General features: G+C 39.6%; 1 protein-coding gene across 8 annotated transcripts in view; it reads left to right on the top strand.

The window, feature by feature from the left end:
* SANBR (SANT and BTB domain regulator of CSR) overlaps positions 1–15574 on the top strand; it is a 73784-nt gene that overhangs the window by 55974 nt on the left and 2236 nt on the right. For 4 of the 8 annotated variants that reach the window (XR_008955296.2, XR_008955297.2, XM_055108357.3 and 1 more), the window contains one exon: positions 12329–12468. Coding sequence is in view for 6 of the 8 variants with exons in the window: in XM_055108357.3 (XP_054964332.1) it covers positions 12329–12433 (105 nt within the window). In the remaining 2 variants the exon portion in view is untranslated. Of the gene's footprint in view, positions 1–66; positions 2193–12328; positions 12469–15574 lie in introns of those variants that run through there. The other 4 variants (XM_003830867.5, XM_008956294.4, XM_057301362.2 and 1 more) reach the window with 1 other exon arrangement.

Raw genomic sequence — 15574 nt, 5'->3', positions numbered from 1 at the left:
AAGGAACACCAACTTCCTATTGTTTTAGAAGCAATTCTGACCTCCTTTTCTGTTTAAAAAATCTAGGTCTAAAAGTCGTTTTGGTCAAGGGCGTCCTGCATAAAGTACCTTAAAATATAAGTAAAAAGAGAGAAGGCACTCTTCTGGACATCTGAAATTGCTCACTTCTTGAAGATCTTCAGAACAATGACTTCCAACTGTTTTATGTTATTATTATTTTAATCCACATAAATCATAATTCTAAAAGAAATACATAGTTAGGTTTTATGAAAATTAATTGTAAATATGAAACTTTTTAAATCTGATTTTCTTCTAATATGATTCTAGGCTATGTAGAAAGCAATTATTTACAAATTTGCATAGTTGAGACTCCCAGTGTTTTCCTTTATTTATTTGAAAAAGAAGAGGCCTAAACTGTCAGGTAGCCAAGTTTTTTTAAGACCTTAAAAGTTAGGGGAACACAACCGGTAGTGTTACCATGCATGGCACTGATTGTAGTATGTCTTTGGAGCTGTAAATCTTGAGATAGCACTGAGAACTGCAGGTTGTGTGATGAAATTCCCAATGATGCTAATTTTAAGTCTGCATGAATATTAAAGAGTGACAGGTCTCAAGTTTCAGGGTAAGATATTTCAGTACTGTGTTGGGCAGAAGGGTTAATTTTTTTCAGCATTATATCATGGAAGGTACAATGTTAATCCAACTTTTTTTCTTTCAGTTTTTAATGCTTATCTATTGATCATCTGAGCTGGAATTACTGATTATTACTCTGTCCTCTGTGAAACTAGTGGCATTCTGAATTTGGTAAAATAACCATTGATAGTTTTAGGATAGTAAATCATTTCTGTTATATGAGACACCCACTGTACAGTTCTCAGGGCTCTAAAACCCAACCATATTTCTATAACAATTCAAATAACTCCTTAAAACAGTTATACTTGCTAGTTTGGTCTAAAATTTTCCAAATACATTAGATAGGTGAAAATTTGCATATATTCAAGAAAAATCAAAATAAAATTCTATTTTATAAATCATGTTTAAATTTTTCTAACCAGGCAGAAAGAGTGCTCAGGGAAAATTTGTTCCAAACTATAACCATATAATAAATTATGTGTTTGTAAATTATATGTAGGTCTCTGAAAAACTTTAAGATGCACTGTTTCTATTTTTTTGTCTTAATTTGCCTTATAACTGACATTTCTTCAAATTATTCAGAGAACAGACTTTAATAATGTGTGACAAAAGAGCAATTTCCATTGAAATATTGAAGTGTTACACTCAGTTTACACGTACAGAAATCATTCTTTTTAGTGAGTCTTTTAGTTGATAAATGAAGCTAGATGTTATTTGATAACTGGCTTTGCCAAGGTTTTTGAACTGCTGTTTAGAAATTTTGTTCCCATTTATATTTGTTTCAATTGTTTGATACTGTGGAAATAGACTTTTATTTTCAAAAGAAAATGTCTTATAGTACATATTATATGTAAGTACTCTGTTAAATACCAGAGTTTTTTTTGTAGTTTACTGTGTTTTCTGATTAAAGGATTTGGATTTGTACATGTAAACAGTGCTGTAATGGTCACGACTAGATAAGGAAAAAATATATATGCTCCTTTGATTTTTAACTGATGGTAAAAAGGCAAACTGCTTCTCCCCTGGGAGGACTGTACCACTGAATTGATTTTTACAAACCAGAGTTTATCAGAATTTGATTCTCTTCAGAATGCTTTTGGCCAGGTGTAGTGGCTCACGCCAGTAATCCCAGCACTTTGGCGGGCAGATCACCTGAGGTCAGGAGTTTGAGACCAGCCTGGCCAACGTGGTGAAACCCTATCTCTACTAAAAATACAAAAAGATTAGCCAGGCATGGTGGCACCCACTTGTAGTCCCAGCTACTCGGGAGGCTGAGGCACAAGAATTGTTTGAACCCGGGTGGCAGAGGTTGCAGTGAGCTGAGATCATGCCACTGCACTCCTAGCCTGGGTGACAGAGCGAGACTCCATCTCAATTTAAAACAAAAAAAGAATGTGTTTTTAATTTTGTTAATGTTTGTCTGTTATACATAGCACTGGTACTGCAAACATTTTACTTAAACTCTTAATAGCATTTCTTTTGCCAGATACTTTAATATTTCACCTTACATTAATCCTGGATTCACATTTCTTTAATTGAAATAAATGTTAATGACAAAAGTTGTTTGGAAAGTCTCTTTATCTGAATTATTCCATCTTCTCAGAAAAAAAGTCTGGAGTAGCTCTAGATTCCACAGGTTTTCATGGAAAATTATCTCTGCTACAAGGTGAAATTTTTGAGTTTTAAGATTATTTTAGGCCAGGCACAGTGGCTTACGTCTGCAATCCCAGCACTTTTGGAGGCCAAGGCAGGAGGATTGCTTGAGCCCAGGAGTTCAAGATCAGCCTGGGCAACATAGTGAGACCTCGTCTCTATAAAAATAAAAATTAAAAAAATTAACCTGGCATGGTGGCACACACCTGTGGTCCCAACTATTAGGGAGGCTGAGGTGGAAGAATTGCTTGAGCCTGAGAGTGCAAGGCTTCAGTGAGCCGTGATTGTGCCACTGCACTCCAGCCTGTGCAGCAGAACAAGACCCTGTCAAAAAAAAAAAAAAAAGATTATTTTAAATGAGGTTATGCTGGTAAAGATTTACTAAACATTTAAGGGTTAAAATATTTCAGAAAAGATGATCTGATAACAATGCCGATTGTACACAATTGCATTTATTTGTTACTTTCCTTCTTCACAATACTCAGCCAGGTACTGTGAGATGTGCTTATTGCTTTGGAAGCTGAGGCTGAAGCTCTGTCAAGCTTGTCTACTAAAGGCACGTTATAATATAAAAACAAACCAAAAAAAATGTATTTTGTCTTTAATTCCTGGAATTAATTCTGCAGCCAACCTTCAGCTATTCACTGAGCAACTATGTCACACCTCTTAGGACTGGGATAGCTAGCCAGTTTAATTCTAATAGGCTAACTCTCTTTCTCCTATTTAAAGCTGATCTATTGGGGAAGACGGTACAAGAATAATATTATTCCACCCTTATAAGATTTTGGGGCAATTAAATAAGTTAATAGATCTAAAACAACTAGCACAGTACTTTCTGGCCTATAGTAAGCCCTCCATAAATGTTTGCTATTATTGTTGCATTGTTATGTTAACATGTGGAAGGTAGCCTAAATTCTTTGAGAGTTTCATATCCCTTTTCCTGTAACTTGAGTTAAGACTGTGTATGTGTGTGCGTATATGTATTTAGTGCAAGAAAGGAGGCACCTAATACTTTTCGTGGTTTCTATGGCATCATTTGAAACTTACAAGCAAATCATATCAAATGTCTTATTTAGGCAAAGTAAGTGGCATTTGTAGAAAGAGCTAGGTAAAGAATACTGTTTCCTGATACGTGGTAGGGAACTATGTGGTAGGGAGCTCTGCTGTTTTCAAAGAGGCTTCAACTGAAGGACAGTAAGTGAAGGCCATAGCAAAGTCTAACAGCAGCTCTCTTTCTAAGATGTATGTTTCCTTGAGAAAATATAGCCAGTTTGCTTCTTTTTTTTTTTTTTTTTTTTTGAGACGGAGTCTCGCTCTGTCGCCCAGGCTGGAGTGCAGTGGCGCGATCTCGGCTCACTGCAAGCTCCGCCTCCCGGGTTCACGCCATTCTCCTGCCTCAGCCTCCCGAGTAGCTGGGACTACAGGCGCCCGCTACCACGCCCGGCTAATTTTTTTTTGTATTTTTAGTAGAGACGGGGTTTCACCGTGTTAGCCAGGATGGTCTTGATCTCCTGACCTCGTGATCCGCCCGCCTCGGCCTCCCAAAGTGCTGGGATTACAGGCGTGAGCCACCGCGCCCGGCCGCCAGTTTGCTTCTTACTATTTGTTCATGAACACAGCCAATTCTTACCAAACTGAAGGTGATGGTCCTAGTAGTTGCTATTTGTTGAATGCTTTGGTTATGCTAAAGATCATGCTCCTGATACATTCCTTATCTCCTTTAGCCTCACAACGCCCGCCCCCGCCGCCAAATTGGGCATTATCCTCATTTTACAGGTGGAAGAGAACATTCAGCGAGGCATAGTAAACTACATACTGGGGTTGGAATCTGTGTCTATCAATACATTCCAACACCTTCTTGAAATAGTTTTCCCTTGGGTTGCCTGAAAATTTTCTCTTAGAGGCCTCCTGCCTCACTGGCAGCTTCTTCAGACTGAAAGCAGGCAACTCGAGTGCACTTTCGGTAGTTTCAGGCTTGTTTACTCAACTGCTTAACATTTGTACTTGGAGTACCAGTAGGTATCTCCAACTTAATTAACATAATCAAAACAGAACTTGTGATATCCCTTCCCATTCCTGCCCCCAAACTCCCTGCTTATTCAAACCCATTCTTTTCCAATTCAGTAAATGGCATTATTGCCTACCAAAGTGCACAAGGCAAATATCTAGAAAGTATTCCTTATTCTTCTCTTTTCTTCACATCTGACATTCAATTTGTCAGCAAGTCCCATACGTACTCCACATCCATTTGCTTCTATCTCCACTATCACCACCCCCAGTTATTAACATCTTTTGCATGAAGTACTACAAATGCCTCATAAGTAATTCCCCAGCTTCCATTTCAACTTCTGTATAACTTGTGCTCAAAGCGACGTTCGTGATTTTTCGATGTGGCTCAGATCACATCACTCCCCTGCTTAACAGTAATAGCATCCCATCAAACCTAGAATAAAATCCAACCTTCAGGCCGGACGCGGTGGCTCACGCCTGTAATCCCAGCACTTTGGGAGGCCAAGGTGGCCAGATCACGAGGTCAGGAGTTTGAGACCAGCCTGACAAACATGGCAAAACCCCATCTCTATTAAAAAATAGAAAAATTAGCTGGACGTGGTGGCGGGTGCTTGCAATCCCAGCTACTTGGGAGGCTGCAGCAGGAGAATCACTTGAACCCGGAAGGTGGAGGTTGCTGTGACCTAAGATCGTGCCACTGTCTCAAAAAAAAAAAAAAAAAAAAAAATTCCAACCTACACTAGTCCTACATGGCCTACCCCCTGGCTGCCTCTCAGACTTCATTTTCCATCTTATTTACTACGTTGAAATGTAGTAAGTCATTCCCACTTTTCTGTTCCTTGACATTAGCCATTCCCGCTGTCTAGAAGGCTGTTATAATTCAGGTTTTAATTTAGATCTTACTTCCTCACAGGAGGTATTTCCTATGTGCTTAGTATAAAATATTCATCCAAGTCACTCTCATCACATCCTCATAGTTTATTTCTGTGCATAACTGACATTATTACTCTGATACTTTCTTTCCTTTATTTGTTGGTTTGCAATCTGTATCCCGTGATAAAATGTGAACGCCAGAGCAGAGACCTGGTCTTCTTGACTACTGCTGTGTCCCCAGTGCCTAGAACAGTGACTGGAGCAGCTGACACTAAAAACCTTCCTCTGGAGTTCATATTTTTGGATGGTATCTCCAATATCTGGACTGTCCCCAGCCCGGCATCATTTTAATCTGCACCTGTTGGAGTTTCAGCAGATAGAGGCCTTGTCACAAATACCTTGTCATGGGTTCTCAAGATCAGTTTGTCTGTCACCCTATGGAAAGATACACTAGATTAGTTTGATGTAGACATGAGTCCAGGTGAATTCTGCAGAAATCTGGGTAGCTTCAAGTTCTGAGCAGAATAGAAAGTTAAATAAGCTGACCTGATGGCCACCCTTTTATCTCAACAGTATATTAAACATGAACACTTGGATAAGTAACCACTGCAGCGTTTTATGGGGAAGATGCTATGGAATTATGAGCATCTCATAAGCTCACCAAAGTGATTAGGTAACTGTTTTCCATCTTTATATTTTTCCCACCTTTTCCCCACTTTTTTCTTTGTCTAAAAATAACATTATAAACAGAAAAAAAGAATGAAGAAAAATGAACAGAGCCTCAGAAAAATATGAGACATCATTAAGCTCGCTAACATACATCTAATGGAAGTTCCAAAAGGAGAGGAGAGAGAGAAAGGAAGAGAAAAAAATGTTTAAAGAAATAGGGGCTGAAGACTTTCCAAATCTGATGAAAAACTTTACACATCCAAGAAGCTCAACAAACTCTAAGAGGTTAAATGCAAAGAAATCCACAAACACACATTATAGTAAAAAATGTGCAAGGACAAGGAGAAAAGCTTGAAGAAGCAAGAGAAAAATCCTTACTTATGGCCCAGCACAGTGGCTCACGCCTGTAATCCCAGCACTTTGGGAGGCTGAGGTGGGTGGATCATGAGGTCAGGAGATTGAGACCATCCTGGCTAACACGGTGAAACCCTGTCTCTACTAAAAATACAAAAGATTAGCCGGGCATGGTGGCATGCACCTGTAGTCCCAGCTACTTGGGAGGTTGAGGCAGGAGAATCGCTTGAACCCGGGAGGCAGAGGTTGCAGTGAGCCGAGATCACACCACTGCACCCCAGCCTGGGTGACACAGTGAGACTCTGTCTCAAAAAAAAAAAAAAAAGAATCCTTACAAGAGAACCCCAGTAAGATCAACAGCTGACTTCTCATCAGACGCAGTGGAGAACAGAAGGCAGTGGATAACAGCCCAGGCACAGTGGCTCATGCCTATAATCCAGGCACTTTGCGAGGCCAGGGAGGGAGGATTGCTTGAGGCTAAGAGTTCAAGACCAGCCTGGCCAACATAGGGAGACCTCATCTCTACAAATAATTTTTTTTTTTGGAGATGGAGTTTTGCTCTTCTTGCCCAGGCTGGAGTGCAGTGGCGCGATCTCAGCTCACTGCAACCTTCACCTCCCAGGTTCAAGCGATTCTTCTGCCTCAGCCTCCCAAGTAGCTGGGATTACAGGCACCTGCCACTATGCCCAGCTAATTTTTTGTATTTTTAGTAGAGACGGGGTTTCGCCATGTTGGTCAGGCTCATCTCGAACTCCTGACCTTAGGTGATCCGTCTGCCTCGGCCCCCCAGAGTGCTGAGATTACTAGCATGAGCCACCGTGCCTGGCCTTACAAATAAATTTTTTAAATAGCCAGACATAGTGGCACACACCTGTAATTCCAGCTACTTGGGAGGCTTAGGTGGGAGGATCACTTGAGCCCAGGAGTTGGAGGCTGCAGTGAGCCATAATCACACCGCTGCACTCCAGTGTGGGAGACAGAGGGAGATCCTGTTCCAAAATGAAGGAGGAGAAGGCAGTGGGATAACATTCAAAGTGCTCAAAGAAAATCTGTCAACCAAGAATCCTACATTCAGCAAAAATTGTCTTTCAAATATGAAGGCAAAATGAAGAGATTCCCAGATAAACAAAAATTGAGATAATTCATTGCTAGCAGACCCAGCTTACAAAAAATACTAAAAGAAAGTTATTGAGGCATCCGGGCACGGTGGCTCACACCTGTAATCCCAGCACTTTGGGAAGCCAAGGCAGGTGGGTCACCTGAGGTCAGGAGTTTGAGACCAGCCTGGCCAACGTGGTGAAACCCCATCTCTACTAAAAATACAAAAATTATCCAGGTGTGGTGGCAGGCACCTGTAATCCCAGCTACTCGGGAGGTTGAGGCAAGAGAATCACTTGAACCTGGGAGGCAGAGGTTGCCATGAGCCGAGATCATGACACTGCACTCCAACGTGAGCAACAACAGCGAAACTCCATCTCAAAAAAAAAAAAAAAAGAAAAAAAGTTATTGAGGCTGAAACAAATGACTCTAGACAGTAATACACACACAAAGCATTAGTAAAGACGACATGCATATTTCTTTTCTTAACTAATTTAAAAAAGCAATTGAATATGTATATAATTTTATTGTTGGGACTATACCAAAGAAATGTAATATATTTGCCAATAACAGAACAAAGGAGGTGGATGGGAGCAAAGCTATATTGGACTAAGGAAATGACTCCCAGTGGTAATACAGGAACAAATGAAGAGAACCAGAAATGAGAAATAAATTTGATGCAATAAAAGCTATAAATATGTATTTATAGGCTAATGCAATAAAAGCTATAAATATATATTTATAGGCTAATGCAATAAAAGCTATAAATATATTTTTTCTCCGTTTTCTTCCCTCAGCTTTTTAAAAAAGTATAAAAGTAAAATTGTAACAATGTATTACTGGGTTTGTAACATATGTATGTATAACAATACCACAAGAGGAAACAGGGAATGGAGCTATATAGGAATAATATTTCTATATCTCTTTGGAATTTATTATAAATGTGAAGCAGACTCTGATGTTAAGATGTATATATGGTAATACATACAATTTTTGCTTTCTCCATGCTTCCTATCTTTTCTGTTTCTTTATTCCTCTTTTACTTTCTTTTGCATTAAGTAAATATTTTCTGATGTAACATTAATTTTTAAATGATTTTTTACTATATATTTTTAAATTATTTCCTCAGTTGTTGCTCCAGGCAACAACTGGGATTACAGTTTATAAAGGTGTACTGTGAACAATTGTGTGCCAATAAATTGGATAACTTAGATTAAATGAGCAAATTATTAGAAGGACACAAACTACTGAAACTGACTCAGAAAGAGAAAATATGAATAGTTCTATAACAACTAAAGACATTTAACTAACTGTCCAACACTACCTACAAAGAAAAGCCCAGACATCACTAGACAAAGGTATCACAAGAAAAAGAAAACTACAGACCAGTATCTCTTATGAATATAGATGCAAAAATCCTCAACATACGCTAGCACAATCCAGCAACATACAAAAATAATTATACTCTGTGACCAAGGGAGATTTATTCCAGGAATGGAAAGTTGACTTAATATCTGAAAATTAATGTAATACACTGTATCAATATAATTTTTTTTTAAGTTTCACAATCAGCTGGGCGTGGTGGCTCATGCCTGTAATCCCAGCACTTTGGGAGGCCGAGGCGGGCAGATCATGAGGTCAGGAGTTCGACACCAGCCTGGACAACATGGTGAAACCCTGTCTCTACTAAAAATACAAAAATTAGGAGTGGTGGCATATGCTTGTAATCCCAGCTACTCAGGAGAATTGCCTGAACTTGGGAAGTGGAGGTTGCAGTGAGCCGAGATCACACCATTGCACTCCAGTCTGGGTGACAGAGCGAGACTCTGTCTCAAAAAAAAGGAAAAAAAAAAAAAAAGTCTCACAATCATCTCAATAGATGCATAAAAAGCAATCGACAAGCCCAATATTCTTTCATGGTAAAAAACATTAACAACATAGAAGGGAACTTGCTCAACTTGATAAAGGACATCTACAAAAACCCCACAGCTAACATTACACTTAATGGTGAAGAACTGGATACTTTCCCACTAAGATCAGGAACAAGACAAGCCCATTCTCAACATTTCTATTCAACATTGTACTGGAGGATCTAGCCAGAGCAGTTGGGCCCAAAAAATGACATAAAATGCATCTAAATTGGAAAAGAAGTAAAACTGTATCTATTTAGAGATGACCTGATCCTGTATGCAGGAAATTCTATGAAATCACTAAAAAAAATTAGGACAGATAATTGAGTTCAGCAATACTTCAGGATATAGGATCAATATGAAAAAATCAACTTATTTCTGTATAGTAGCAATGAAAAATCTAAAATTGAAATTAAGAAAACAACTTTTAACATCAAAAAATTAAAAGCTTAACGATAAATTTAACAAAAGAAACAGAAAACATTCTGAAAACATTCAAATAAAATATTGTTGAAAGAAATTAACATCTAAATAAATGGAAAGACATTCTATGTTCATGGATCATAAGACTTAATGTTATTATGTTGGGAGTATTCCTCAACTTAATCTACAGATTCACCACAGTCTCTAGCAGAGAGACTTGTGAGAGACTCTCTTCCTTGTAGAAATTAACAAGCTGATTCTAAAATTTATGTGAAAACTCAAGGGATTCAGAATAGCCAAAACAATTTTGGAAGACAACAAAGTTAGAAGATTTACACTTTCCCATTTCCAATCTTACTACAAAGCTACAATAGTCAAGACAGTGCAGTACTGGTATAAGGATAGACATACAGATCAATGGAACAGGATTGGGAGTCCAGAAATAAACCCACATTTCTATGGTCAACTGATTTTCATCAAGGGTGAAAAAGAATAGTCTTTTCTACAAATGGCACTAGGATAGCTAGACAGGCTAATGCAAAATAATCAAGTTGGATCCTTACATCACACCATATGTAAAAATTGACGCAAAATGGATCAAAGACCTAAATGTAAGAGTCAAAACTGTAAAACTCTTATAAGAAAGCATAGGGGTAAATCTTCGTGACCTTGGATTTGGCAAGGATTCTTAGATAAGACAATAAAAGCACAAGCAACAAGCAAACAAATAAATAAATTGGACACCAAAATTAAAAACTTTTATGCTTCAAAGAACATCAAGAAAGTGAAAAGATAGCTTACAGAATGTGAGAAAATGTTTACAAAGTATGTATCTGATAAGGAAACTTGTATCCAGAATGTATAAAGAATGCCTACAACTCAACATTTGAAAGAAAAATAACCCAATTTTTAAAATGGTGAAAGACTTGAATAGACGTTTTTCCAAAGAAGATATACAAATGGTCAGTAAGCGCATGAAAAGTTGCTCAACATCATTGGCCATCAGGGAAATGCAAATCAAAACCACAGTGAGATATCACTTTAACGCTCAGTAGAATGGCTATAAGCAAAAAGCTACATAACAACAAATGTTGCCAAGGATGTGGAGAAATTGGAACCCTCTACACTGCTGATGGGAATGTAAAATAATGCAGCCACTTTGAAAAGCCACCTGTCAGTTCTTCAAAAAGTTAAACACATAGAGTTACCATATGACCCAGATATATACGCAAAAGAATTGAAAACAGGTACTCAAACCAATACTTGTACACAAATGTTCATAGCAACACTATTCACAATAGCCAAAATGTGGAAACAACCCAAATGTCTATTGACTGATAAATGGAGAAAGAAAATGTCGTATGTCTATACAGTGGAATATTAATCAGTCACAAAAAGGATGAACCTTGTAAATATTTTGCTAAGTGAAAGAAGCCAGACACAAAAGATCACACGCTGCATGACTCTATTTATATAAAATATCCAGAATGGGTAAATCCATAGCAACAGAAAGCAAATTATAAATTGTTAGGGACTGGCCAGGTGCAGTGGCTCATGCCTGTAATCCCAGCACTTTGGGAGGCCAAGGCGGGTGGATCACTTGAGGTCGGGAGGTCAAGACCAGCCTGGTCAACATGATGAAAACCAGTCTCTACTAAAAGTACAAAAGTTAGCCGGGCATGGTGGTGCATTCCTGTAATCCCAGCTACTGGGGAGGCTGAGGCACGAGAATCGCTTGAACCTAGGAGGTGGAGGTTGCAGTGAGCTGAGAACACACTACTGCACTGCACTCCAGCCTGGGCAACAGAGCAAGACTCTGTCTCAAAAAAAAAAAAATTCTTCAGGACTGGAGAGAAGAAAATGTGACTGCATAATGGATGTGTGCATAATGGATGTGTGGTTTTTGTTTGGGGTAATGAAAATGTTTTGGAGCTTGATGAAGGTGGTGGTTGCACAACATTGTGAATGCACTAAATGTCATTAAATTGTACATTTTTGTTAATTTTCTTATGTGAATTTCACTTTCAATAAAAAATGAAGGCTGGTCATGGTGGCTCATGCCTGTAATCCCAGCACTTTGGGAGGCCAAGGAAGGAGGATTGCTTGAGCCCAGGAGTTCAAGACCGGCCTGGGCAACATACCGAGACCCTATCTCTACAAAAAAAAATAATAAAAATTTTAAAAAGGAATGAAGTAGATATGTGCTACAACATGGATAAACCTTGAAAACATGCTATGTGAAAGAAGACAATCACAAAAAGTCACATATGATTCCATTTTTATAAAATGTCCAGAATGGTCAAATATATAGAGACAGACAAAATTAGTGGTTGCTTAGGGAAGGAGAGAGAAGAATGATATGGGCACCTGGGATGATAGCTAAAGGTTACAGAGTTTCTCTTTGAGGTGATGAAAATGTTCAAAACTGATTGTGGTAATGGTTGCATAAGTCTGAGAGTATACTTAAAACCACTGGATTGTACCATTTAAATGGGCAAATTGTATGATATGTGGATTATATTGCAAGAAAACTGTTTCAAAAAGGCCAGTATTGCATCAAATTGCATTTGGGTAATAGAAATATAACCCACAATCTCACCAATTTATCCTAACAGCTACATCATTTTGTTTAATCTCTTCTTGTGTTTGCCTGGGTGTGTATATCCATCATGCATAGGGTAGTGTTATTATCTGCTTTTTTACAGACAGACAAACTGAGACCCAGAGACGGCACTGTGTCTAAGAGCAACAGAAAAAGTGGTTTGAGCAGTGTGCTCTTGATGCCAGTGTTGCTGTGTGAAACGAATTAATACATGAAAGGACTTGGAATACTGCTTGACATATCGTAAGTGCTCAAAAATGTTAGCTATTATTAGTAGACCACATGAAAGACTTTTAGAAATAACTGTATTGTGCTTATTCCCATTTTTGGCTTGGCTCACATTATTCCCCCACCTAGATGGTTGCCTTTTGTTTGCTGCCTATTGAAATTGTTCCCTTGTTCAAGGCCCTGCTCAAATCTCCTCTTTCATGAAGCTGCTGACCTCTTCTTTCTATGTGGTATTGTGCTCACAACATTGGCACACTTTAGCAGTCTCATGTTCTCATTGTTTTGTTGTTATTGGTCTTGTTTCTGTGACCAGCTCTTCTGCTCTATTAGAAATATATTGTTGGCCAGGCGCGGTGGCTCACGCCTGTAGTCCCAGCATTTTGGGAGGCCAAGGTGGGCGGATCACAACGTCAGGATTGAGACCATCCTGGCCAACATGGTGAAACCCCCGTCTCTACTAAAAATACAAAAATTAGCTGGTGGTGTGGTGGCACGTGCCTGTAGTCCCAGCTACTTGGGAGGCTGAGGCAGAATTGCTTGAACCTGGGAGGTGGAGGTTGCAGTGAGCTGAGATCGCGCCACTGCACTCCAGCCTTGCAACAGAGCGAGACTCAAAAATAAATATTTTTTTGGCTGGGAGTGGTGGCTCACACCTGTAATCCCAGCACTTTGGGAGGCCGAGAAGGTGGGCAGATCACCTGAGGTCAGGAGTTCGAGACCAGCCTGGCCAACATGGTGAAACTCCGTCTCTACTAAAAATACAAAAATTAGCTAGGTGTGGTGGCACGCGCCTGTAATCCCAGCTACTCAGGAAGCTGAAGCACGAAAATCTCTTGAACTCGGGAAGGCGGAGGTTGCAGACTTTAGTTCATTTTTGAATGGCAGATACAACTGTTGGTTGTTTTAATCATGGCACTTTTATGTGTTTAATATATTTGCCCAAATTTAAAAAAATTAAGAGAAAGAAATGTAGGCAACTGTCAGAATTAGTATATATCACGAACAAGTACTTGAAGGGATCTCTCAAGTGTATTCATTTTTAGCCATGATTAGTCATATAATACCATAAGTATATGTAGTTATATACCAAGGGAAGAAAGCTGACTCTTCCCAGTAAGTGATGGAACTGAGTACTTTTAAATGACATCTAGTTTTGTCCAATGAATAAGAGTTAATGCCTCTCTGACAGTGGCTCTGGATTTGGGCCTAATGACAGCATTTTTTAGAGGTAACCAGGTGACTCTGTTGTGCAGACAGGTTGAAAACTATACTGTTATGTGACATGATAATCGTTAAAAGACCAACACTGTAAGCCACAGCTAGAAATGTGTTCAGGAGCATAAAAAAATCAGGAAAGCATAGATTCTTTATACCAGAGCACTATCATTAGGTGGTGCTAAAAGTGCAGGAAAACCACATTAAGCTCTAAGTTTGCCCTGCCTCAGCCCACGTGTATATCATTTGTAGAAGGAAACAGAATACTGGGAAATAGCTGATAAGAGAAATTATAGCTAAAATACATAGGGAATTATAGAAAGCAAATATGAAAAGGGAAAGAAAGCAGAAAAAGAACAAAGAAAACCACTTACAAGATGAAGTTTAAATCTGATGCTCTTCAGTGCCAGAATTGCCTGTTTTCAGAGTCATGCTTTTGTATATTAATAACACAGGTTCTCTAAGCATTTAGAAGTCTCTTATAGTTCTGAAAATTGAGAAAGGAAAAAAGTTTAAAGAGTCTAAAAAAATCAAGGTTGGGCGCATTGCCTCAGGCCTGTAATCCCAGCACTTTGGGAGGCCGAGGCGGGCGGATCACCTGAGGTCAGGAGTTCGAGACCAGCCTGGCCAACATGGTGAAACCCGTCTCTACCAAAACTACAAAAATTAGCTGGGCATGGTGGCACATGCCTGTAGTCCCAGCTACTCGGGAGACTATGGCAGGAGAATCACTTGAACCTGGAAGGTGGAGGTTGCAGTGAGCCAAGATCGCACCACTGTACTCCAGCCTGGGCAACAGAGCGAGACTCGTCTGAAAAAAAAAAAAAAAAAAGAAAAAAGAATCTAAACAAATCAATATAAGTGATGGCAGCCAAGCGCAGTGGCTCACGCCTGTAATCCTAGCAGTTTGGGAGGCCGAGGTGGGTGGACCACGAGGTCAGGAGTTCAAGACCAGCCTAACATGGTGAAACCCTGTCTCTACTAAAAATACAAAAATTAGTTGGGCATGGTGGCATGCGCCTGTAATCCCAGCTACTCAGGAGTCTGAGGCAGGAGAATCACTTGAACCCGGGAGGCAGAGGTTGCAGTGAGCCGAGATGGCGCCACTGCACTCCAGCCTGGGCGACAGAGCGAGACTATGTCTCAAAAAAAAAAAAAAAAAAAAAAAAAAAAGATGATGGCAAGCAAACTGATGCAAACTCTTAAAGAATACTGAGGCTAGGCTGGGCGTGGGGGCTCATGCCTGTAATCCCAGCACTTTGGGAGGCCGAGGTGGGTGGATCACGAGGTCAGGAGTTCAAGACCAGCCTGGCCAAGATGGTGAAACCCTGCACCTACTAAAAATAAAAAAAAATTAGCCGGGCGTGATGGCAGGTGCCTGTAATCCCAGCTACTTGGGAGGCTGAGGCAGAGAATTGCTTGAACTCGGGAGGCGAAGGTTGCAGTGAGCCGAGATCACGCCACTGCACTCCAGCCTGTGTGACAGAATGAGACTGTCTCAAAAACAACAACAACAACAACAATAATAATAATGAGGCTCACACCTGTAATCCCAACACTTTGGGAGACCAAGGTAGGAAGATCGCTTGAGAATGTGAGACAAGCCTAGGAAAACATAGTGAGACTCCATTTCTACAAAAAAAAAAATTAGCGGGGCATGGTGGTGTATGCCTGTAGTCCCAGCTACTCAGGAGGCTGAGGTGGGAGGCTCACTTAAGCCCAAGAGGTCAAGGCTGTAGTGAGTGATAATCATGCCACTGTACTCCAGTCTCCAGTCTGGGCAACAGAACGAGACCCTGTCTAAATAATAATAATAATAATAATGAAATGTTTCTCCTTTTAGTAAATATTTTTAAGTTGGCAAAACAACATCTCCTAAATATGTAAATTAAGGTATAGAGTACAT

Source organism: Pan paniscus, chromosome 12 (assembly GCF_029289425.2).
Source record: "Pan paniscus chromosome 12, NHGRI_mPanPan1-v2.0_pri, whole genome shotgun sequence".
In the NCBI taxonomy this organism is placed as follows: Eukaryota; Metazoa; Chordata; class Mammalia; order Primates; family Hominidae; genus Pan; species Pan paniscus.
Note: the sequence above shows the minus strand (reverse complement) of the source record. Positions and strands in the feature narration are given on the sequence as shown.